Genomic DNA, 24,129 nt, shown 5'->3' with positions numbered 1-24,129 from the left:
ACATATGGAAAAATATTCAATAACATGAAAAAGTCACAATTCATTTTAAATTTTAAATTTAAAAGAATTATAAAAAAGAATTTATATATATATGTATGTATGTATGTATGTATGTATGTATGTATGTATGGTCATATATATGTATGTATGTATGTATGTATGTATGCTCATATGTATGTATGTATGTATGTATGTATGCTCATATGTATGTATGCATGGTCATATGTATGTATGTATGCTCATATGTATGTATGCATGGTCATAGATATGTATGTATTCTCATATGTATGTATGTATGTATGTATGCATGTATGTATGTATGGTTATATGTATGACCATATGTATGTATGTATGTGTGTATGTATGTATGGTCATATGAATGTATGCATGGTCATATGTATGTATGGTCATATGTATGTATGTATGTATGTATGTATGTATGGTCATATGTATGCATGTATGGTCATAAGTATGTATGTATGTATGTATGTATGTATGTATGTATGGTCATATGTATGTATGTATGTATGTATGTATGTATGTATGGTCATATGTATGTATGTATGTATGTATGTATGTATGTATGTATGTATGGTAATACGTATGTATGTATGCTCATATGTATGTATGTATGCTCATATGTATGTATGCATGGTCATATGTAAGTATGTATGCTCATATGTATGTATGCATGGTCATATGTATGTATGTATTCTCATATGTATGTATGTATGTATGTATGGTCATATGTATATATGTATATATGCTCATATGTATGTATGCTCATATGTTTGTATGTATGTATGTATGGTCACATGTATGTATGTATGCATGGTCATATGTATGTATGTATGTATGTATGCATGTATGCTCATATGTATGTATTTATGTATGTATGCATGGTCATATGTATGACCATATGTATGTATGTATGTGTGTATGTATGTATGGTCATATGAATGTATGCATGGTCATATATATGTATGTATGTATGGTCATATGTATGCATGTATGGTCATAAGTATGTATGTATGTATGTATGTATGGTCATATGTATGTATGTATGCATGGTCATATGTATGTATTTATGTATGTATGGTCATATGTATGTACGTATGTATGTATGTATGCTCATATGTATGTATGCTCATATGTATGTATGTATGTATTTATGCTAATATGTATGTATGTATGTATGTATGCTCATATGTATGTATGTATGTATGCTCATATGTATGTATGTATGGTCATAAGTATGTATGTATGTATGTACGTACGTATGTATGTATGTATGTATGGTCATATGTATGTATGCATGGTCATATGTATGTATGTATGTATGTATAGTCATATGTATGCATGTATGGTCATAAGTATGTATGTATGTATGTACGTATGTATGTATGTATGCATGTATGCCCATATGTATGTATGTATGTATGTATGCTCATATGTATGTATGTGTATGTATGTATGTACGGTCATATGTATGTATGTATGTATGTATGCTCATATGTATGTATGTGTATGTATGTATGTACGGTCATATGTATGTATGTATGTATGTATGTATGTATGTATGTATGGTCATATCCCTCTATGGTACACATTATGATGCTAGTGAGGGAAATGTGTTTTTATGTCTCAAAATAGACTAAATAAACATAATCTGAAGAAATTTTATTTTTATTTTTATTTTTATTTTTGGAAGTTTTTGGGGTTCGTTGCCTGTAGGCAACATTGTACCATAATGGTGCGTAAGTGAAAAAGAATGTTCCTTTTCCAATTTGAACATTGTTTATTTCATAAACACATGCAAAAATATTCAATAACATCAAGAAGTCACAATTCATTTTAAATTTTAAATTAAAAAGAATTATAAAAAGAATTTATATATATATGTATGTATGTATGTATGTATGGTCATATGTATGTATGTATGCTCATATGTATGTATGCATAGTCATATGTATGTATGTATGCTCATATGTATGTATGCATGGTCATATGTATGTATGTATTCTCATATGTATGTATATATGCTCATATGTATGTATGCTCATATGTATGTATGTATGGTCATATGAATGTATGTATGGTCATATGTATGTATGGTCATATGTATGTATGTATGTATGTATGTATGTATGGTCATATGTATGCATGTATGGTCATAAGTATCTATGTATGTATGTATGTATGTATGCTCATATGTATGTATGTATGTATGTATGCATGGTCATATGTATGTATGGTCACATGTATGTATGTATGTATGTATGTATGTATGTATGTATGTATGTATGTATGGTCATATGTATGTATGTTTGTATGCATGGTCATATGTTTGGCCATATGTATGAATGTATGATCATATGTATGTATGCTCATATGTATGTATGTATGTATGTATTTATGCTCATATGTATGTATGTATCTATGCTCATATGTATGTATGTATGTATGCTCATATGTATGTATGTATGTATGTATGTATGTATGTATGTATGCATGTATGGTCATATGTATGTATGTATGTATTTATGTATGTATGTATGTATGTATGGTCATATCCCTCTATGGTACACATTATGATGCCAGTGAGGGAAATGTGTTTTTATGTCTCAAAATACACTAAATAAACATAATCTGAAGAAATTTTATTTTTATTTTTATTTTTGGAAGTTTTTGGGGTTCGTTGCCTGTAGGCAACATTGTACCATAATAGTGCATAAGTGAAAAAGAACGTTCCTTTTCCAATTTGAACATTGTTTATTTCATAAACACATGGAAAAATATTCAATAACATGAAGAAGTCACAATTCATTTTAAATTTTAAATTTAAAAGAATTATAAAAATAATTTATATATATATGTATGTATGTATGTATGTGTGGTCATATATATGTATGTATGTATGTATGTATTAATGGTCATATGTATGTATGTATGTATGTATGCTCATATGTATGTATGCATGGTCATATGTATGTATGTATGCTCATATGTATGTTTGCATGGTCATAGATATGTATGTATTCTCATATGTATGTATGTATGTATGTATGTATGCATGTATGTATGTATGGTCATATGTATGATCATATGTATGTATGTATGTGTGTATGTATGTATGGTCATATGAATGTATGCATGGTCATATGTATGTATGGTCATATGTATGTATGTATGTATGTATGTATGGTCATATGTATGCATGTATGGTCATAAGTATGTATGTATGTATGTATGTATGTATGGTCATATGTATGTATGTATGTATGTATGTATGTATGTATGTATGGTAATACGTATGTATGTATGCTCATATGTATATATGCATGGTCATATGTAAGTATGTATGCTCATATGTATGTATGCATGGTCATATGTATGTATGTATTCTAATATGTATGTATGTATGTATGGTCATATGTATGTATGTATATATGCTCATATGTATGTATGCATGGTCATATGTATGTATGTATTCTCATATGTATGTATGTATGTATGGTCATATGTATGTATGTATATATGCTCATATGTATGTATGCTCATATGTATGTATGTATGTATGTATGGTCACATGTATGTATGTATGCATGGTCATATGTATGTATGTATGTATGCATGTATGCTCATATGTATGTATATATGTATGTATGCATGGTCATATGTATGACCATATGTATGTATGTATGTGTGTATACATGTATGGTCATATGAATGTATGCATGGTCATATGTATGTATGTATGTATGGTCATATGTATGTATGTATATATGCTCATATGTATGTATGCTCATATGTATGTATGTATGTATGTATGGTCACATGTATGTATGTATGCATGGTCATATGTATGTATGTATGTATGCATGTATGCTCATATGTATGTATGTATGTATGGTCATATGTATGTATGTATGCATGGTCATATGTATGTATTTATGTATGTATGGTCATATGTATGTATGTTTGTATGCATGGTCATATGTTTGGCCATATGTATGTATGCTCATATGTATGTACTTATGTATGTATGTATGTATTTATGCTAATATGTATGTATGTATGTATGTATGCTCATATGTATGTATGTATGTATGTACGTATGTATGTATGTATGCATGTATGGTCATATGTATGTATGCATGGTCATATGTATGTATGTATGTATGTATGTATGTATGTATGTATGGTCATATGTATGCATGTATGGTCATAAGTATGTATGTATGTATGTACGTATGTATGTATGTATGTATGCATGTATGGCCATATGTATGTATGTATGTATGTATTTGCATTTTAAATTTTAAATTAAAAGAATTTAAAAAGTTTCTTGGCTATTATTATATTATAAGATTTGAAGAAAACTCTAAAATTTCATTCATGTCAAGTGGTTGTGTCTAGATGGTAACTGCAAACCTCCGAAAGATCTCCCAATCTTCTTCTAACTGGAGCCAAGTTTTTGTTTTCAGGATGTTAAAAGATGTTGCTGGGGTACCTGTAAAAACAACACATATTCAATGTTAATGTTAGCAAAATGCTAACTATGAAGCTAGCTAATCTACATCAGTCTTTGGCTGGCTCATTAGCTACCCTTTTCCTAACATTAGCTAACTTTATCTGATTTTATATGTCGCTTTTACAGGAAAAGGAGAAAGTGGAACTAGAACACATCGGCTACCAAGGGTAAATATTCCAAGCCAGCAGTTCCCAAACTTTATCGGGCGAGCAGGCACCACCTCCCCACAATCACTATGAGTCATTAACAGTGACTCGAGAATCAACTGATAACAAAGGATTCAAAAATTTAATTTGAAGGAAATAAAGTTCAGCATGATAGCATCAGCAAACACCTTTCTTTATTTCCCTTATATATTTCATATTCATTCAGCTTTCACTCTTTATTTCTCCCCTGTTCATCAGTGCCTCCTCTGAGCTGAGCAGATTTTTCCTTTGACTAAGAAAACCGAAATGAAAGTGAATGTAAAAAATAATATTTTCTCACTTCGATGCTGACAGACAGGCCGCTGCTCTCAGCTCCCGGCTTTTCACACTTGAGTCACATGCGCGCCTTTTTTCAACTCTACACTATTTTTAAACTTAGAGATACAACAGTTGTGTTGATGCTGTGAACCCGTCTAGACTTACTTTTTGTCCCCCATGGAATATGGATCAGGAATCAGTACGGGAACTGGATTGATTAGCAGAATTGGTATCAGTAACATCAACTCCCTTTGATTCACTCCTCCCAACAGTCTGTTTTTTTGTCTTTGTATGGCATCAACGGCCGTCTGTAAAGCAGCATCTACAGAACTCCTGCCTGTCAAACAGCTTCTTATATTGACTAATTTCAAACCCTAATTACGACAGCACGACTGTAACCTTAAGCAACCTTGAAGAGTAATTGCAAGGTGGTTTCCAGAGCAACCGCAGCACCAACACAGACCCTGTCAAGGTTGTCAGTGACGTAAGTATGAATTTCTTACAATCACTTCCAACCTGGCAGGCCTGATGTCCGCAGCAACATCACAGAAGGCATTAACGAAAAAGAAAGAACACCCACTCTAACCGCGCTTTGCAGATAAGCATTTAGCTTTAAGTGTAAGATGTGTGTTTTGGTAAAAGCTTTGATGCCTCAGCGGTAGAACATCCAGCTTCTCTGATAATTTAGATGTTGTTGGTGTGAGTCAGTGCATCTCTTTATATCATCTGGTGTCTGAACGCTGGAAGGTCAAAGAGATCATAATCACTGAAAAATAACATTGAGATTATGAATCACGGTCCTTCAAAATTTGGTCATGAATTAACCATTACAATATAAGTAGTTTAAGTTACCATTATTTCATAATCACACAAGAAAAAAAAAACACCTGATCTTACAAACTGAACATTAAACACGCTTACATCACCAGCAGTTTTTCTGAAGTAAGTAAATGTATTTATATAGCACTTTTCTAGAGGTGCATCAAAATAAAAGACAAAACAAAAGGAATACAATAGAGACACAATAAGAAGAAAGAAACAAAATATTCAAAGGAAAGCTGCTTTTTAAAGTTTTTGTCCATAGCATTTACAAGTTTAGAAGCCCTGACTTCAAAGGCACTTCAGCGAAAAAAAGAGCTTGTTGCTTTCATATAAAAATCATAAAAAGTACAAACTGTCTCAGACGTTTCAAACTGTATTACTGTATTTCTCTTCCGACTTAAACATCGAAAGTGGAGAACAGGCTGCTCATAAAGAGGGAAAACACAGACGTATGAAATTAAACGATGTGGTGATTGCCCTTAATGTTGCGAGAACTGCAAGAGCGTTTCGGAAAATAATTGAAAAAACACTTTAACTCATTAACTGATTCATTAACCACTAAAAAAAGTGTCTAATTATTCGTGAAGAGACATAATCACAGAATAATTGTCTTGACATCATTAATCATCATCTTTCAAAATCTGATCATAATTAACTTGTAATGATGACAATAATTTTGGATTACATGTATCTTTTTAAGACCCTGTTATTTTATAATTACACACACAGAAACACCTGATATTTCTGGCGGAGCATCAAACACTGTTAGATCACCGGCAGTTTTCTGTAGTAAGTACATTTATGGAAATAGCACCTTTCTCCATGGGATCCACGAGTTTAGGAGCCCTGACATCAAAAACACTTCAACAAGAAAAACAAAACATTAGTTTTTTCTCTTCCATGCAAGAATCAAAATAGAAATATCTTCAAATGACCCGGCGATGCATCGAGATTCAAACTGTATTACAACGTTTCTTTACTGACGTCAGACCAGGATAACAGCCTGCTCATAAAGAGCAGAATTGCAAAGGTATGAAATTAACAGATGTGGTGATTGCTCTTAATGTTCTGCAAAATCTGCAAGAGTGGCCTCTTGAACAGCTCGCTAGAGGCCATTAGTCTGTTGACGCTTTTAAGAAGGTCCTTCAGACCAACTTTTACTCTCCGGCTTTTAATCGTTCTTATTTATTTTGGGGACCTCTTTTAAGGTTTTAAAGTCTATTTTATTCTTTTCTTATTTGCACGATTTCTGTTACGCACATGTCCTTATGCGTACATGTAGGGGTCTTTATATGACTTTTGTGAAGCACTTTGGTGGAAAACCTGTTTACTTTTAAAAGTGCTACATAAAAGAAATAAACTTGAAACTTGAAACTGCAAGACTGTTTGAGAAAATAATTTAAAAAACACTAAATGTCACTGACTCATTAATTAAACATTAAAAAAGTGTCTAATCATTCCAGTGCTTCACTCCAGACTCCTCAGGCGTGTGGACACATTGATGGCAAAGTGTGAAACACATGAATACATGCTGCCTCCCACCTAAAAAACATCCTTTAGTTTACCATCACACTAATGAATAAGACTCATTCGAGGTGCAACTTTCCAAGTAGAGCAATACATTAGTGCAGAGTCCCCTTCTCTGGTCTTTCATTAAGGACTGTAAAGCTGCTACATCTTATAATAGATGTCTTAATTGTTATGGGCCACCATGCGCCTCTGATGTACTCACCACTTACAGATCTGTCAGATCTCTCAGGTAATCTAGTCTGTGAGTAAGGCTTGTGTATGTATGGATTGTCTGTAGGTTGGTTATTGTCCATGTGTTTGTGCAACACCTCGGCTTATTGATTATTTTCCTTCTGCCTTTCTGTGCAGACAGAAATCCATTATTAAAGAACATCTTAGTCGTTCTTTGTTTCAATATCATTATGTAATGTCAATTTAGCTCTGCTTCTATTATGACAACAGAAGTTTAATTTATTCATTAGCGTCTTCTTTTAAGTACGACATGAGCCTGAGCTGCCTCTGGCTCTGCTCTCACCTCAGAGAGAGGCGGTGATCTCTGGGGGATCTGCTCTGTTGTGCTGCGCTCGTTAATATCATCTCTTACTTCTGCAACAGAAAACAGCAGTGAGCAGCCTAAGGCAGCGAGCAAACAATGAATGCAGTATGAAATACATTTCCTGTCATATACTGTCTTTTCTGGAACATAGGTGGAACATGGTCCTGACTTTTCAGAGTTCAGAACAAGCCCCCCCAAGTTCAGCACAGCAGATTTTGGAATGATGATAAGACAGTCAATATATATAAAATTATATATGCCACCTATTATAGATCTTCTCGTGCGTGGGCTGTGTGACCGCTCCCCAAGTAAAACACCACCAGTCTTTACTGGGAATATGCTATATGGTGAACCAATTAAAACCAAATGAAGCAGCAGGGCTAAGGATCACTGCTGTCTTAAACATGTTATATCGCTGCTTTCTTTGCTTGGAGCAAATGCTATGCAGTGCTGGTCAGCAATAGATAAACATCAGTGAATCTCCACTGTGGTTAATCAATAAAGACATATCTTATCTTATCTTGTCTTGTCTTGTCTTGTCTTGTCTTATCTTATCTTATCTTATTTGTGCATGGATATAAGGTCAAAGGATTTCTTCACTAAAATAATTTTACTTTTATTTGTCCAGGTTTGGGAAATTCTCTGACCCTCCCCTGACAAGTAGGTGATGGTAATTCCATGCGGCAGCAACAGTTTTGTAAAATTATATTATAAAATAAGGCTTTTGGGAGAATGGAACAAAATCCCAAATTAAATTAAATGTACTCTTACATTGAATGGTTTTAAAAAAAACAACTGAGATATATAAGAGACACATAACATATTAACATATCATTTTAGTACAGTATGCACAGACAATCAAACAGAAATCTACATATGAGTGCAGAATCTGTAGGCAAGGGACAAGATTTCGGTATCTGAAGCATCCTGTTTTCTGTTTGTCTGTGCCGTCTGATTCTGAATAGTATTAACCAGTCATATTTTGTGTAGACTTTAGGTTGTACGCAGACAAAACGTGTGGAATACATTGACGGAAACACAATCTCAGCGTGTAGCTTTTTATTAGCTTTTTATAAAGAATTATCATATGCAAACACAAACCTGTCATATTGAAGAGGTCATCTCTAGACCCTAACACTAAGGTCATAAATTGGGGTTGTTAAGGTTAACAGCCTTGAGATTCATTGTCTAGTCGCACTAATAAGCATGGAGAAGATTTGGGAGTGGTGCTTAAAAAAACATAGACAGTCGGCAGGAAACATGAAACAAACAGTGGTCTCCAGATGTTTTGTTGACCCATTCACCCCACCTTTGTTGCTCTGATTTCCTCCTCAGAGGGCTTTCTCAGTTGAATATGTAAATGTGTTGTTTAGGATTGTCTACCTTGATGTCATAGATATTTAGATAGATAAAGAAACCTTTGTTCTTTTGGTCTAAAGCTTTAGTGCTATGCTATAAAGGTCAACATGAGATCTAAAGCATTAGGTAAATATCCGAAGCACTGAGCAAGCTGAAAATATTCAGTGAGGTAATTGGTTTTATGTTTGCTGAAATAAGCTCGACAGCACAAGCAATATTACTTTAATGAGCATGGCGAGTCCATCTCATTTCATGTGTCCTCTGGTGTCATTTATTTTATTTCTATTCACTCAGTTCATTTAGGCATATGCTGAATTGAATAAAACCTCCACTAAAATCTCACAGCAGAAAATATTTTATTTGGTCATTTACAGTGTTCTAAAACATTCTGATAAATATCTATTTAAATATATATATATATGTATGTTCTTAAAATCTACAGGATGTTACAGTTGAAAACTTGACATGATGAAACAGAACAAACAGACTGAAGTTTATGATGTAGATGAAAAGGGAAAAAAATCACAGTAGACACACTGGACAAAAATTGGTCAGTGCAAAGGAGAAAGTCCTGTTTGAAAATTATTCTCTGGAAAGGAAAATTGCATCTTACACAATCTGAACAGAGCACAGCTAAGAGGCAAGAAGATTGTTCTTTTTTACAGCTCTGAGGTAGGACACGAGCTTACAGCGTGACACAGAGAGAGAGATGCTGAGCATCTGCTGTCATTTGAAGGAGGAAACGAAACAAACCATGTATATGACGATAATCATTTCACAGCTTTTAGAAATTACACAAAATACACACATTTTAAAATACACAACGCGCAAATGCTTAAGTGCACTCAATGATAAACATATTAATTTAAATATAGAATATTTTACACCAAAGCGAAACATGCCATGAATACAATCATTGCAAAATACAAGAAAAACTCATCTTGACACCTGATTCTTGAGCTTCTTACACCAGATTCCAATACAAAATTTGAGATTTTAAATGCAGGTATGAAATGGAAATATAACAATAATAATATAATTTAATTTTTAAATGCTCTAACATATAATTCAAATATACCAGTAATTACAGTTATATCTTGACAAGACAGAACAGCATCTGCATGCAAGATACAAAAGAAACAGATCAAATCCTGGTCCACTTGGATAAACTACAACCTCAAAGGACCAGTGTGTAGGATTTAGTGGCATCTAGTGGTGAGCTTGCATTTTGCAAGCATCTTGCCTCTCCCTCCCCTTCCAAACATGTAGGAGAAACTACGGTAGCAACAAAACTCACAAAACGTGATTTTACTTCTCTAGTTGTTGTGTGTAGTGGTGTGTCCATTCTGGGCTTCTGTAGAAACATGGCACTGGAACATAGCCTCACAGTGTTTTGATCATGAAAACATACTTATGAATATTCTATTTAATTTTTGCCAATAGATGCCCCTAAATCTTACACACTGGACCTTTAATAATAGACTCACACTTTTAAAACTGGACTTTGAAGATTACACTTGTGATTATCTGATGAAAAAACCACGTAAGAGATTTAAGCAGCAACATGTTATTGGAGATACTGCAGTGTTGTGTCGACTTCACATTGGTGGATGTGAAGAAATGCTTTTCCTTCAGACTTTACGACCCTCAACCTGCATCAGGTGCTGAGTGGTGCTAACTTACATGAAACCCCAACACAGTGGTCAATCCTTGAACATCTTTGGGCATTTGAAACACTTTTGGCTTTTGAAAAGGGAAAAGGTAAAACATACTGTAACATTATGAGACACATTCTGTGCTGCTCCTAAAAAGTGCTGGAATTATGTAGATTCTCTAATACTGAAAAAAGTTAAATAAATACCAAAGTGCAGGCCATGGTTAAGGCAAATGGTGGAAACAGGAAATACTGAGTATTTTTCACTTTATTTAACACAAACCCTTCTGACTGAGCATATAGATAGTGTCTGAGTGTCTAGATAGTTTGGTGTGAGTTGCAGAGTTTTGCAGATATCGGCTGCAGAGGTGTCTGCCTTCTCTCCAGTCTAATGGGACTAAACGGCACTCATCTTGTGGTGCTCAAAGCACTAAAAAATACATCTGAAAAATTCAAAACCATTGTCTTTTTACAAAAACAAAAACCCAAGACCCAAGATAATCCACATACCTTGTTGTGAGCAGTTTCATATAAGAAATACTCCCTTCTTGCAGTAGAATCTATGTGAACAACCTAAGAATCTATCGATTTTCAACATGAAACTGCTCACGACAAGGTGTGCGGATTATCTTGAGTCACTGGGTCGTGATTTTTGGAAAGAGACAGCGGTTTTGATGTCTTTTTGTTGATGCATTTTCTTGGTGCTTTGAGCACCACAAGCTCAGTGTCATTTTTACTGGAGAGAAGGCAGACATCTCTACAGCCTGTATCTCCAAAACGTGCACCGCAAAAATTAGATGGATAAATAGCACTACAGGCCAGGGGAAAATTTTGACTTTGGGGTAAACTGTCCCTTTAGTGCTCTGTATTTATTTGTGTAATTATATTTTTTGCATGAATCCTTTTGACTCCTCTCCTGTTTGCCACCAAAAGTGTGAAAATCATGATGAGAAATTTGCACATTTTGTTAAATATTAGCTGCAATGTCTTTCACATAAGGCAATCTGTACTCAGCAAAGCTGAATCACTTGTCAAGTCTGCCGCTGAAAGGGCAAATTTAGTGTCACTGTGGCTTCTCTTGGCTCTGCAATCGGCCTGTTAATCATCTCACATTCATTCTGTCGTATGTTCTCCTCGTTCATCTGTGACACCTCGGTGGAGCCTGCTTCAAAACCAGGCACAGTGTTGGCCACATGAACAACATGAACCTTATTCCTCCCATTTTTACTGAGAATGCAGCTGAACACTTTCTTGAAGCCCTTGCGAAAGTGCTTGGACACCAGAGCATACACGATGGGGTTGACGCAGGAGTTGGCGTAGGCCATACAGTGAGAGAGAAGCCTGAAGGCATACGTGGTCTGATTGAAGGGGAAGTCTCCGTACAGGTAGCACAAGATCACCACATGGTATGGCAGCCAGCATATGCAGAACAGCACAGTGACAATGATGATCATTTTAGTGACTTTACGTTTGGCCCTCTTGGATTCCGACATGCCGTCCAGAGGGTCGACGGCTGTCCACAGGTACTTGATGGTTCGAGTGTAAGAGAGACTCACAATCAGCACGGGGATGACATAGCCAAACAGGAAGGTGCAGGTGTCCAGCACCTTCCGGTTCTGCTCCTCCCAGCCGGGGATGCACACAGTGCTGTTGGCGTAATCAATCAAGTCGTAGTAGCTGAGATAAGGACCCGCAAAGACCAGGGAAAGACCCCAGATGATCACCATGGCAACTACTGCGTTACACGGGGTCCGTAGCTCTCTGGAGCGCAGTGGGTAACGAATGGCCAGATACCTACAAAGAGACAAATGAGTACACTCACATGTGAGCCAAATCATATAAACATGATAATTAGTGGTCATGCTGAGCCACTGTGGTTCAGTATGATGATTATAGGCTGACAGAGTGTCACTCTCCTGCTATTTCACCATTAAAAGCAAACTGAAAATAAACTTCTGAACTAAAATCTAGATTTACATAATGTTTTAAATATAACTATAAAGTGAAATTATTCATTAGCCAGTGGCTGCTATTTAATCTGCTGCAGCAGATTTTTTTTTTGACTGGTGGAGGGAAAGAGCTGCTACAAAGTCCTTTAAAACCTCAAGAATCTGAACAGCAAGAGTTTGTGTAAATCATAAGATTAGATGAGATGAGATTAGATTAGATTAGATAACATAAAATAAGATGAGAGAATCAGATGTCATGCAATTAGATGAGATGAGATGAGATGATATCAGATAAAATGTGATAAAATAATAATAATAAAATAAAATGAGGTGAGAGAATGAGATGAGATTAGATGACATAAGATTAGATGATAGATTAGATGCAATAAAAGGAGATCTGATGAGATGAAATTAGATTAGATGAGATTATGAGGAGACATGAGATGTGATAATCCCTTATTATTTGCTTTATCACCGTAGCAAAAGAGTTTAACACAACACCAGAAGCATCAGCAGCTGAATTTACATGATTGCACAGAGGTCTGACTGGTTTACATGCCATATATACTACATACTTTTCTTGCACTTCTATGTACTTTTGCATATCTTTTTTTTTCTGTTTGCACATATGTTATTTATGGCTTATGTTGTTTTCTTATTGTGTTCATTTGTTGTCTGATGTCGCTGCAGGACGTTCAGAATAAGAATTTTATAGTACTGTGTGACAGACTGCTTTCTGTACATATGGCAATAAAGTCTGAAGTATTTGAAGCATTTATACATGGATATTGCAGTGAGTCTGTCTGTTAGAGTGTTTATGATCTACTAGGAGTGAAGTTGGTTGTAAAGTCTGACAGCAGCAGGATGGAAGGACCTGCAGTACTTTTCTTTCACACACTGCGGGTGAAGCTGATGAAAAGCTGAATCGCTGATTAAAATTATTCCAGGGGGTAAATATTAGCATATTAGATAAGCTTGTTTTGTTTTACTTCAGTTTGTGTTTTCAGTTAATTATTGAGTTGCTTTAAAACTCAACCAATAAAATGCTAACCACGACTGACTGAGAGATTTGAGATAAATGAAGCTGAGACTAAATGTTGAAAGTTAAATCCAGAATAAATCGTCACAACACACATCTCAGTTGTGGGTTACAATTAAACTTATACTGGTGTCAAAGATTCACCATGCGTGTTGCTGTCACATGCAGAGAGCGCTGCTGCTCAGGTGAAGATGAAATGATTTTGTTAACTTCACCTAAAATTTAATCAACCAAGGATGCTGCCACCTCCACATTCACTGTTAAGAGCATTGTGGCTCACACTGCAGGCTCTGTGTTGGATGATACTATTATTTAACATGGTTATTTGTGGGCTTTATTGAATAAAGGAGAAATGTGGCAAGCTGGCTGCAACATCCACAGAGAGGCTTTGTAGGGGTTTCAATAGGGTCTGATCTTGTATGTATTGCAAAGCCATGACAATAGCACAGAACATGCTGTGCTGTTGATGTTGGCTAGCAGGTAGGCGATAAAGGCGCAAATCCCACCACACATCATGTGGTATCATGAAAAAAGAGCTTAATATTTTTCATGGCTCAGGTCTCTTTGAATAGTCTGATACTAAACTGCTTTTCACATATGATTGCTGAAAACGTCTGCCTCCTAATCACCTGCTTTGTTTGTGTTTTAACACATACTTGCTATATTCAACATCCTGCTTTATGAGCTAATATACTCTGAGGGTGTACTTGAGGTATTGCAGCCTCTCTTGCCAAAAGCAGGGATTCTTGGTAAAGCTGCAAAACCATGTCCTCCCCGTCTACATCACAGGACACTTCACCCGGCTCTCCAGAATCAGAAGAAGCAGCCCCTTTGGTCTTTGAAACCTCACTGAAATGGGGCTTAAGACACTTATGTTGCACATCAAAGGAAAATGCAGAACCTGCTTGTCACATATGGAAGCTCAGTGGCTTGGACAACAGACATTACACGTGTGCTTGGCTGAAATTGTCTGATTTAGTAAAGAACACTGGAGGGTCTGTCGAGGCCTGACAAGATTGTTGTGTTTTTGTTCAGATTCTAAATTATGTTTTGCCAGAGCGGAGATGGATTAAAATGCAGAAAAGTAGTCTCCGAATCTGTTGAGTGAAACACAAAATCACCACACTGAGTGAAATGAGCCATGACTGAATTTCCTGCTTCACAAAGTACCGGCTCAGTACAGATGCTGTTCCAGAATTTTCTTTCTAAATGTCTGGAGATGTAACATTGATCATATCGGACTGTTGCCAAATTTATGAACTGATACTACAGCCTCGACATATGCACAGTGAAAAATATCATTTAAAAAACGTCAAATGAATTAAAGTAAATACTTTTATTCAGTGTTGTCATATGTAAATTTATCTTATCAACCAATTTTTCACAGACAGTTCCTTGGAGCCCACCAGGAGGAATTGAGAGACTAAAATGACATAAGAAAGCAACATAGTGTGCAATATTCTCCTGACCCCTGTGGGTATGTAGACAAAAAATACACTGTCTTTTAGTTCAGAGTCTTAGCTGTACAGTGTATTAATTTGTAAAAAAAAATAAAAATATGCCACAACATAAAATCTGACAAGATAAGATAATATAGATGATAAGATGATGAGAAGCAACAATTCCCAAATGTCTTGCTTTGTATGGAATCCATTTTGGATGTTTTCTCTGGCTTAAAATCAAAGTAAACGTGTGGGTAGCGTACCGCAGCAGCCTGAGACTTTGGATCAAACTGCTGTGTGAGTGTGTGTGTGCTGCTGCTCATTCAGGCCGAACTGTGATTTAATTCCTGCTGGGGATTCCTGGTCTAAAGTGTAACTATAAGCTGCTGCCTTCTCTCACTTTGTTACACAGGAACCGAGGAGGAAAACAGCAGAAATTCATTAACCTCCCAACTCAGATGTTCCTGCTCTTTTCTAGAGGGGCCAGGAAGCGTCTGGCTAGCGGGCTGAAAAATCTATTGAATCCTCTAAAGAGTAAACACAGCCAGTGTGAGCAGAGGGTGTCTGCTGCAGAGGGCAGCTGCGCACTGACGGTCCATATTGACTGAGATGACAATGTTTCCCAACAGCTATAATGATGGCTCAGGCAAGAGTTTACTCTGTGGGTGATATCATTTAAAGCCAGGGATAATGTGTGATTCTCTCATAAGATTTTCAGCTACAGATTCAGCATCTCTGGAGGGTCTAATGGTTCTTTGATTAACAGTGGTGCTGCACATGATGTGACCTAAGTTGTTTTTTTTTAATGAGAAAAATACATTTGTGATGAATTAACTGCACCTTATTGTGACACTGTGATAAACGTAGTAAATACAAGAATTCATAGCATGAACAAAGTGTGACCTTGAATACATTATTTTATGCATTGATAATTGATGTTGTCTAAGAAAATTCATACTAATTAGTAAATGTAAATATGATTCCCATCCCTGAGAATAGTTGCAAGGTTACACATTATGATAGAGGTAGAAAACATGTACTAACATAATGCATCATTTATTGGCTCATGATGATTAAGTGCAGGTTTTATCACAAATTCCTTTTTCTCGCCATTAGGAAAAGTAGGAACTAATGGTGGCCTAATTCATCATGATATACTGAGTATTGACTAATCACATACAGTAAATTGTAGTGACTACATTTTCAGACAAAGTCACAGTAGAAGAAAAAAAAGAAGCAGGAGGATATTTTTATTTAGATAATTGTATTTTTGACATTATATTTTGTGGCTATGATGGCGACACTACTACTTTTTACTACTTTTTAACACTACTACTTTTGTCCACAGGGGCCTCCAAAATCAACAAAATATGAAAGTTCATTGTAGTAGCTTTAAGAACATGTTTTCTGCAGAAGACAACCTCTATAGTGATTCTATAAAAACCTATGGGTTACATCACAGACACTCCATACACTGTATATTATACAGTGTATGGTTTTCTGTCCTTATTATAAAGTGTTGTCCTTGCGATACGTAGCAGCATCTGCATTGTATTTAAAGGTGTACTCAGTACATAATTTCTTTGAATTCCCAGATTCATAGCCTTGAAAATCTTCCCTTGAATTAATAATATGAGCCCTTGAATTATTGAATTTCTTCTTTTTCACCTCAGTTGTGGAGCAACATGCCTGCACCAGAGCAATGAAAGAGAGTTTTTTCTGAACTGCATGACATTTCATCAAAGAATAGAAAAACTCTGTTCTCTTGTAAATATGTTTGGATTTTAGAGATAATACAGTTTGATTATTAGTGCCAAAGTTCAATCCATATTAAATTTGTAATAAAAAAAACACATTAAATGAGTGTCAAGAAGGAATAAACTTTAATTTGACTGTACAATGCAACATTTATTAAAAGAAAAAATAAATAATACGAGGATGGGAATTAGGCTATGGATCCAATAACGGTTAAACAAGCTTGGTACCCAGTGGAAGGAAACTGTGGGTACTCAGTGGAAGAAAATGTTGCTAGGGGACCTGTAAAAACCACATATACCTGTTGTTGGCAAAACGCTAGCTAGCTACCTGGCTAATCTTCATCAGTTGTTTGCTAATAGTTATCTAACATTTTGCTCAACTGTTACAGGAGCACAGAGCAAAAAGGGGCAGGACTTAGGGAAGGTCAACTAATCAGTTCAAGAATATTAAAGGCATATCATGTAGGATTTTCCCAAAATAACAAGGCTCATAAAAATAATCCCTCTTAATCACCACTTCTGACCCACTCGAAGTGAGCGGTGGCGTCTGTATCTGCAGAGGTCCTGTCCTCTGTCTGTAGTATGCGTGTGCTTGAATGCGAGCTGTCATAATTAGTGCACAAAAACGTGCTTTTTATGTAACATTACTTTTGACGATGTTTAGAAAGTCATGGAGAACCTGTGCAGTTCTCAGCTGCTCCAGTAAGTGTTAACTTCATCTTTGGAAATAAAAAAGGAATACAAAATACACAAGCTTTTACTTCATGAAGAGCACCCTTGACTAAAACCGCTCACTCTACATAGATTCCCTGGGCATACAGATCAACATATTTGCCTGCAGGCAACAACAGACACGGTGTCTTGAAGGGAACCTCAGACCATGTAAGATCTTGCAAGACTTTCCCTTATGAACAAGATCAGTGGACAAAGAGAGTGACAGACACTATGATGTGGCACAGCAGTGATGAATGCCTTTCTGCAGTATGGCGGCACCGTTAGATGGCGGAACGCACAAAGCGGTCAATGGATTTGTCTGTACTTTCTCATTTTCTCAGTATTTTGCTGTGTTCAGGACTTTTGTAGGCGTCAACCTTTGAGCAGTGGTCTGCAGCCCCCACACCACTGTGTGTCTGTTTGACACACAGCTTCAGCTGCATTCACACAAAATCTGGACACCAGAACCTCTGCAGGATTGTGCAGAGGCGTGGACGTTTTTATCTGTGCTGTAGGACATAACTCCTGTGAAACAATCAGCAAATAACATTTAATTTCTCTGATTAATAGTTTGTTTCTAATATCGGTGCCTCTCTAATTAACTTTATTGTTCATTAAACCAGGATGGAGGGGCAAACTTTGAATCACTGCAATTCCTGCATATTCTACCTTTAATCATCAAAGGTTCTGACAATCAATTAATATCTGGTTCCAACTTCTCAAATATGAAAATGTTCATCTTTTTTTTTTTTTTTTGTTAATTGAATAGTCTTGGGGTTTTGGATGTTGGTCAAGCAAAACAAGCGATGCAATAAAGCAACAACCTTTAGCAACAAGAAGCAAAGGGCTTTGTGGGAAATGTGGTCTTTGAAAAGCAGTGCTAATAACACTAACAATCATCCCCCTCTTCTCTTATTTTATCACAATAATTATTTCAAGGTCATTAGATGTTTTGAATGCAACACTAGGACCCGGTGTGTGGGTGAAGATTAGCAACTGGTTTGTTGTGTAATAGGCTGCATTGTGTTTATCTGCATGCGTGATGATGAACTTACCTGTCAACAGAGACGGCAGCGAGCGTGAAGCTGCTGGCGTACATGGTGAGGTTGATGAAGAAGTGGACCACTTTGCACATAAAGGAGCCGAATACCCAGCCCTCCAGAGAGTAGATGGTGGCTTGGAAAGGGACGCAGAAGATGATGAAGAAGAAGTCAGCCACACTCAGGTTGAGTATGAACAGATTGGTGGTGTTGTACCCGACCTGCCCGCTCCGCAGAAGCACGGCGAGCACCAGGCTGTTGCCGATGGTGCCCAGCAGGAATATGAGGGAGAAGACCACCGACACGATCACACTGGTGGGGTTCAGCTGGTAGCTTTCAGACACATTTGCCTGGCCTCCCAGCTTGCTAAAATCCTCAAAGTCAGACATTTTGCAAGTCTGAAACAAGAGAAGAGAGAAGATGGACATGTCAAGAAAATTATCCCAGGGCTTTTCGCTCTTTTATGTCTCTGGGGGTGGACGTCTTATAGGGCGAATTCTGTATTTTTCATCTGGGACCCAATTTTCCCATGTTTTTGTTTATAAGTGACTCCTGGGGACAACAGTTTCTGAAATTGGTCCACTACTGAGCGAGACCGCTGAGCTGTCGGCTGCAATGTAACCCCTATGGACAATTGGTAAATGTCAAAGCATGTCCACTAAAAGTGCTTGCTTTTGGCACTGACAGGCTCAGATTGTTTTTCTGTGTCTGATAACATGATGAAAGAATTCCTACAGAGAGAGACCTTTCTGTTGAAAAGAAAGATTTTTTTGTTTAACCAGAAACAGTAATTTTATCATTGTGAAACATCCTTCATTCAAACTTTAAAGAAACAAAATAAAACACACAAAAACAAAAAAAATATCTTGGTTTCTTTCCACTGTTCCAAAAACCACCAAGTTAGATGTGAAAATGGAGGTGCGGAGAGAAGTGAGAGGGAAGTCAGTCAACAGAAAAGATGGAGGCAGAGGGGGCACAGCGTGTTGAATCCGAAGAATCATCTGTATCAATGAATGAAGGGTTTATTTCAACCACCGAGTTGGTGATTGGTGGAACAATGGAAAGGTGAACCAGGGTGGGTTTGGTGAGTTTTATTTTGTTTCTGTTGAGTTTGAATTACTATTTTTGTAAATAGAGGTGGTAGTTTTGGTGACAGCGATAAAGTTTTCTGGTTAAACAAAATGTATCTTACTCTTTAAAAAAAAACGTCTGTCACTGAAGGGAGCCTTTCCAGACAATGACAATCTCAGCCTGTCAGCAGCAAAAACAAGCACTTATAGTGGACATATCTTGACATTTTGCCCCCAAGGATTAAATTGCAGCCTGTTATATGGCTGACAGCTGCGACTGTCTCAGCTGGACCACTTTCAGTTAGTTCCATTAATCACTTAGGCACAAAAATATGGAGTCTAGGTTTAAAAATACCCAAGTTAACCCAGTCCAGTATCATCTACTTCGCTTAAAGACAGGGCACATGCACTGATGGTCAGTACTCAATATCTGAGTCTGCATGTTTTACCATGATGTCAAAGCAGAAAAAATAGTTCTTTTCAGGTTGGACAGGGTAATGTTAGGCTTTCTTAACTACACAACATTTGGATTATGGACCATTTGCAACAGTGCCACACATGGAAGAAGGCCTTACTGAAACAAAAGGATATTAAATGGCAATATAAGAGGAAACACCACAACGGTATTTAGTATTTTAGTGACAACTGACAAAATTTTTAAAAGATTTTTCCCCTAAAAAGCTTTGCTGTTGAGGCTTTCCGGGGGTCTTCCATGTCAGTCAAGGGGTCTCAAACCTCCCAGGACTCCCTGTATTTTGCATCACGACAAAGGAGCTCACTCAGAGGGGGTTTAGTGGCGAGTTAGTCTTTGCAACTTTTGAAATTATACTAAAAAAGTTGACAAGCCTGCACGCACCAGAACATTTCTTCATCCAATTAATCCTTGTTTGAGTCATGCCACAAAATAAATAAGACAAGAATGAGAGGCTGTTTTTAATTAGCTGGTGATGTTCTGTCAGATGTGTCCAGGGAATAGGGAAAGGCTGCAGTGCAGTATATTTCTAGATTTGGGTTTTAATATGAATGGAAATGTTGAAATGAAATGGTGATGCTGAATAAATCTTTTTTGAAAGGTTTACTGTCAGTCACTCAGTGAGAAAAGAGGGTAAACTTTAAAGTGAAATTTTAATGCTTGGCTGGTTTTTATTCTTGTAACACACTGCAGCGATTTGTTGGCTTCAAAGATGAACTACAAGGTTTTCAGGTAAGTGTTCAGAGTCAGGTGCAGCAGGTGACTCAGATCCTCTCCTCTCTAATCCAGGGAATCGCCTTAAACCCAGAGCTGTCGTCTGTATAGATTCAAGACCAGAAGCAATTTGATTTCAAAACACATCATCTATTCATGATGAACTGTGGTGAATCTCTGTCCATTTCTGAACAATAATAAAGCCAGAGTAGAGCTTCTGACGTGTTGCACTTCTGCAAAGTGGCTTCTCCAGTGACGCCAGCATGCGCTCTCAGGCTTTTTTTGTGTGTGAAATTATTACTAAATGGCGAGTGGCTTAAAATTGGAGCTTGAAAGTAAAGAGGGTCTCTAAATGGTGAAGTATGAGTCACCGTGAAGAGAGACACACACAAGCCTGATGTCTCCAGATGTTAAATTTGATCCCATCTATCCGTTGAAGACTTCTCTTCCAGATGAAGTGTTGACCTATACTGAATGAGCAGCTGAGACTGCAAACCATGCGTGTTTCGTTTTAACTCTTGCTGTGATTTGACAACAGTACCGCATAATCCAGTGCATCAGTGTGTTGTTTGTTAAAGGCAGAATCAGAAGGATTTGTCCAAGCTGTTCATAAATGCATCAGAAAGATACCAGGATGTCAAATACCAATGTTTGGGGTTGGTAAAGCGTCCTGAGCAAAACAGAAAAATGAGAAAAAAAGGAAATATAGATAGAGGGCAGGGTCTCTGCGGGCACAGACATCATCATCTAGTTTGTCATATGATTGAAAGAGATTTTGTTTATGAGTCTATATATTGTTTTTAAAAGCAAGTGTTAGATCCTTATTGTTTAACCAGAAACAGCCTATTTATCACTCATTTACAGAAACATTAATTTTTTTATACCCTCAAGAATTGGTTGATGTCTGGAATTGAACATTTTGTAGTGCGTAAATGCAATTTTCAGGTAACAGGTTTGTTCAATTGGATTGGATTGGACATTAAGACAGATCGAAATGATAAGTGCATTTGCCCAGCCTTCAAAATATTATTTCTCAGGATTTGAACCAGTGCATTCATGAGGGTTTAAAGAGCGGGCCTTCTTCTGTATAACTGAAGTGCCTTGGTACTCCAGAGGCTTTGGAGTACTACAGGTAATGATCAGCACCTGGATGCAGATGCACCATATTTAGTTCAAGTGTATATTTATTAGCTCTTCATGCAGATTTAAGAGGAAATTTTCATCTTTCTGCCATGCAGACTTCAAAGCACCTAAATGGGCAGTCTTCTGTAGTGAAAAAAAATTATGCTATATCACCCTCCAACATGCATATAGAAATGGCAGTTTTGTATAACCGTTTGAAGAGAAAACAGGGTTCAGCATCATAGATTTCATCGAATTATGTTATCTTTCTGATTACCACCACATGGTCTGTGTTATGCTGGCAAAGTGCAGCAATGAAAGTGACAGAAAAACAGGAAACAACCCACATACTTGGTAACACCATGCTCTGCCTCACTCAGGCTACAACCATCACAGGAAAAAAGAGAGAAAAGAAGAAGCATAAACGATTTTTCATGGGCTCACCCTAAAACAAGAAAGTGGCTTAATCTGAACTGAACAGACGAAGCAAGAATGAAGGTCACTAATTATCCCACCTAATGTAAGAGACTCGCATTTTATATGAAACCCGCATGATTAATTAAGTCTCCATATCTATGGCAGGACAAGTGGGATCATTTATAAAATTCATGGAGCTGAAATGATAAGCAGCACTGAGAAGCTCAGACTGAAACAAAGCGACTTGAAGATGCACAGATTAGATTTTAATTTGGCAGATGTCTCACCGGACATGATGAAACAATCAGTCGCAGTTCTATTGTCATTTCATGTAGAGCAAAACCACAGGGAAATAAATCTGCAAATATACACCATTAAAAACTATATAAGTCATCTTCAGGCTTTTTTGCTTCCGTTCCTCAAATCTCAGCATCTTAAAATGAATTATTAAACATTATTAAACTTTCAACATCCTTTGAGGAGAAACTGCTGGCAGTTTATCTGCATAATCAGAATCGTGACTGAGAGCGAAATGAAGAACTGATCACAGGCAAATGACACTCTAAAGTGGAGATAGTGGAGGAATATATTCTTATTAACCTGATAAAGAGGCAGGGTTATATTAGCATCAGCTGCTTCATGCTGCAGAGGAATTTTCCTCCCAGCTCTATGTCCATCCCTGACTTTAGCAGCCTCTCTCATTGTGCGGCTGATTCCCTTTTCTTCCAGCTAGGGAAGACAATCTGGACTGATATTAAATTTCTGACTGCAGTCAGAAAGCAGGGCAAAGACTTCAGCCAGCACAGAACATGTTCAAGAATCTCAGGGGGGATCAGAGAAAAAAGGGATGGACATACAGGAGCTTTATGAGCTGGTAATAGAGCGTGTGGGACCTGACAGGTTGAGGAATTTGCAGACTTTGACTGAGCTCAACCTGACCGATGTGAGGGTACAATTTAGAAACGAAACAATGAGTAATGAGAACAGCAGAGCCAGAGGGAATAAGGAGGAGGAGGAGAGGAAGGAGAAGGGTGATGTGGATGAAGGGAAAACATCTTAATTTGACAGGAGAGTCTCCAGCATAAAGAAAAGAATGGATTACATTAGCACATTTTGCACCTTTATCAATAAACAACATACAATTGCATTAAATCCTCCTCTGGCAGGTGTTATGGTGAGATTACCAACCAAACTTTAGATATCAGACAAGCAGCTTTAAAATTTCTGCATCCCGTAATCAAATTATGAAAAATAAAATGCTAATTTTGCACCAGAAATTTGAACTGCAAATGTTCTATAGATCCTTTCAAACATTTCTATTTCCATAATCAGCATGCAGATGCAGTGGGATAAAACCTACCAGGCTGGTGATGGGTGGGTGGGCAGTTGTAGTAACAGTATCCAAAGCTTCAGCGCTCAGCTCAGATTAAGAGCAACAACACGGCCAGCAGACGTGCTCTGGTAAGATGCTCATACTCTTTATACTGAAGCCTCT

General features: G+C 36.9%; 1 protein-coding gene across 1 annotated transcript; it reads right to left on the bottom strand.

Annotated features, from left to right (window-relative positions):
• Nucleotides 1–11,640: 11,640 nt before the first annotated feature.
• Nucleotides 11,641–24,110, bottom strand: galr2b (galanin receptor 2b). Its single transcript, XM_084743974.1, has 3 exons — nt 23,995–24,110; nt 18,855–19,237; nt 11,641–12,692 (listed from the first exon to the last, which is right to left on the bottom strand). Exons 2-3 carry the CDS (start codon nt 19,226–19,228, stop codon nt 11,930–11,932), a joined length of 1,137 nt encoding a protein of 378 aa, XP_084600100.1. The 5' UTR covers nt 19,229–19,237; nt 23,995–24,110; the 3' UTR covers nt 11,641–11,929.
• Between the last annotated feature and the right edge of the window lie 19 nt (nt 24,111–24,129).

This window comes from Lutjanus erythropterus, chromosome 19 (genome assembly GCF_056507025.1).
Source record: "Lutjanus erythropterus isolate fLutEry1 chromosome 19, fLutEry1.hap2, whole genome shotgun sequence".
Lineage (NCBI taxonomy): Eukaryota > Metazoa > Chordata > Actinopteri > Lutjaniformes > Lutjanidae > Lutjanus > Lutjanus erythropterus.
The sequence above is the reverse complement of the archived record's forward strand: the minus strand, read 5'-3'. Positions and strand labels throughout refer to the sequence as shown.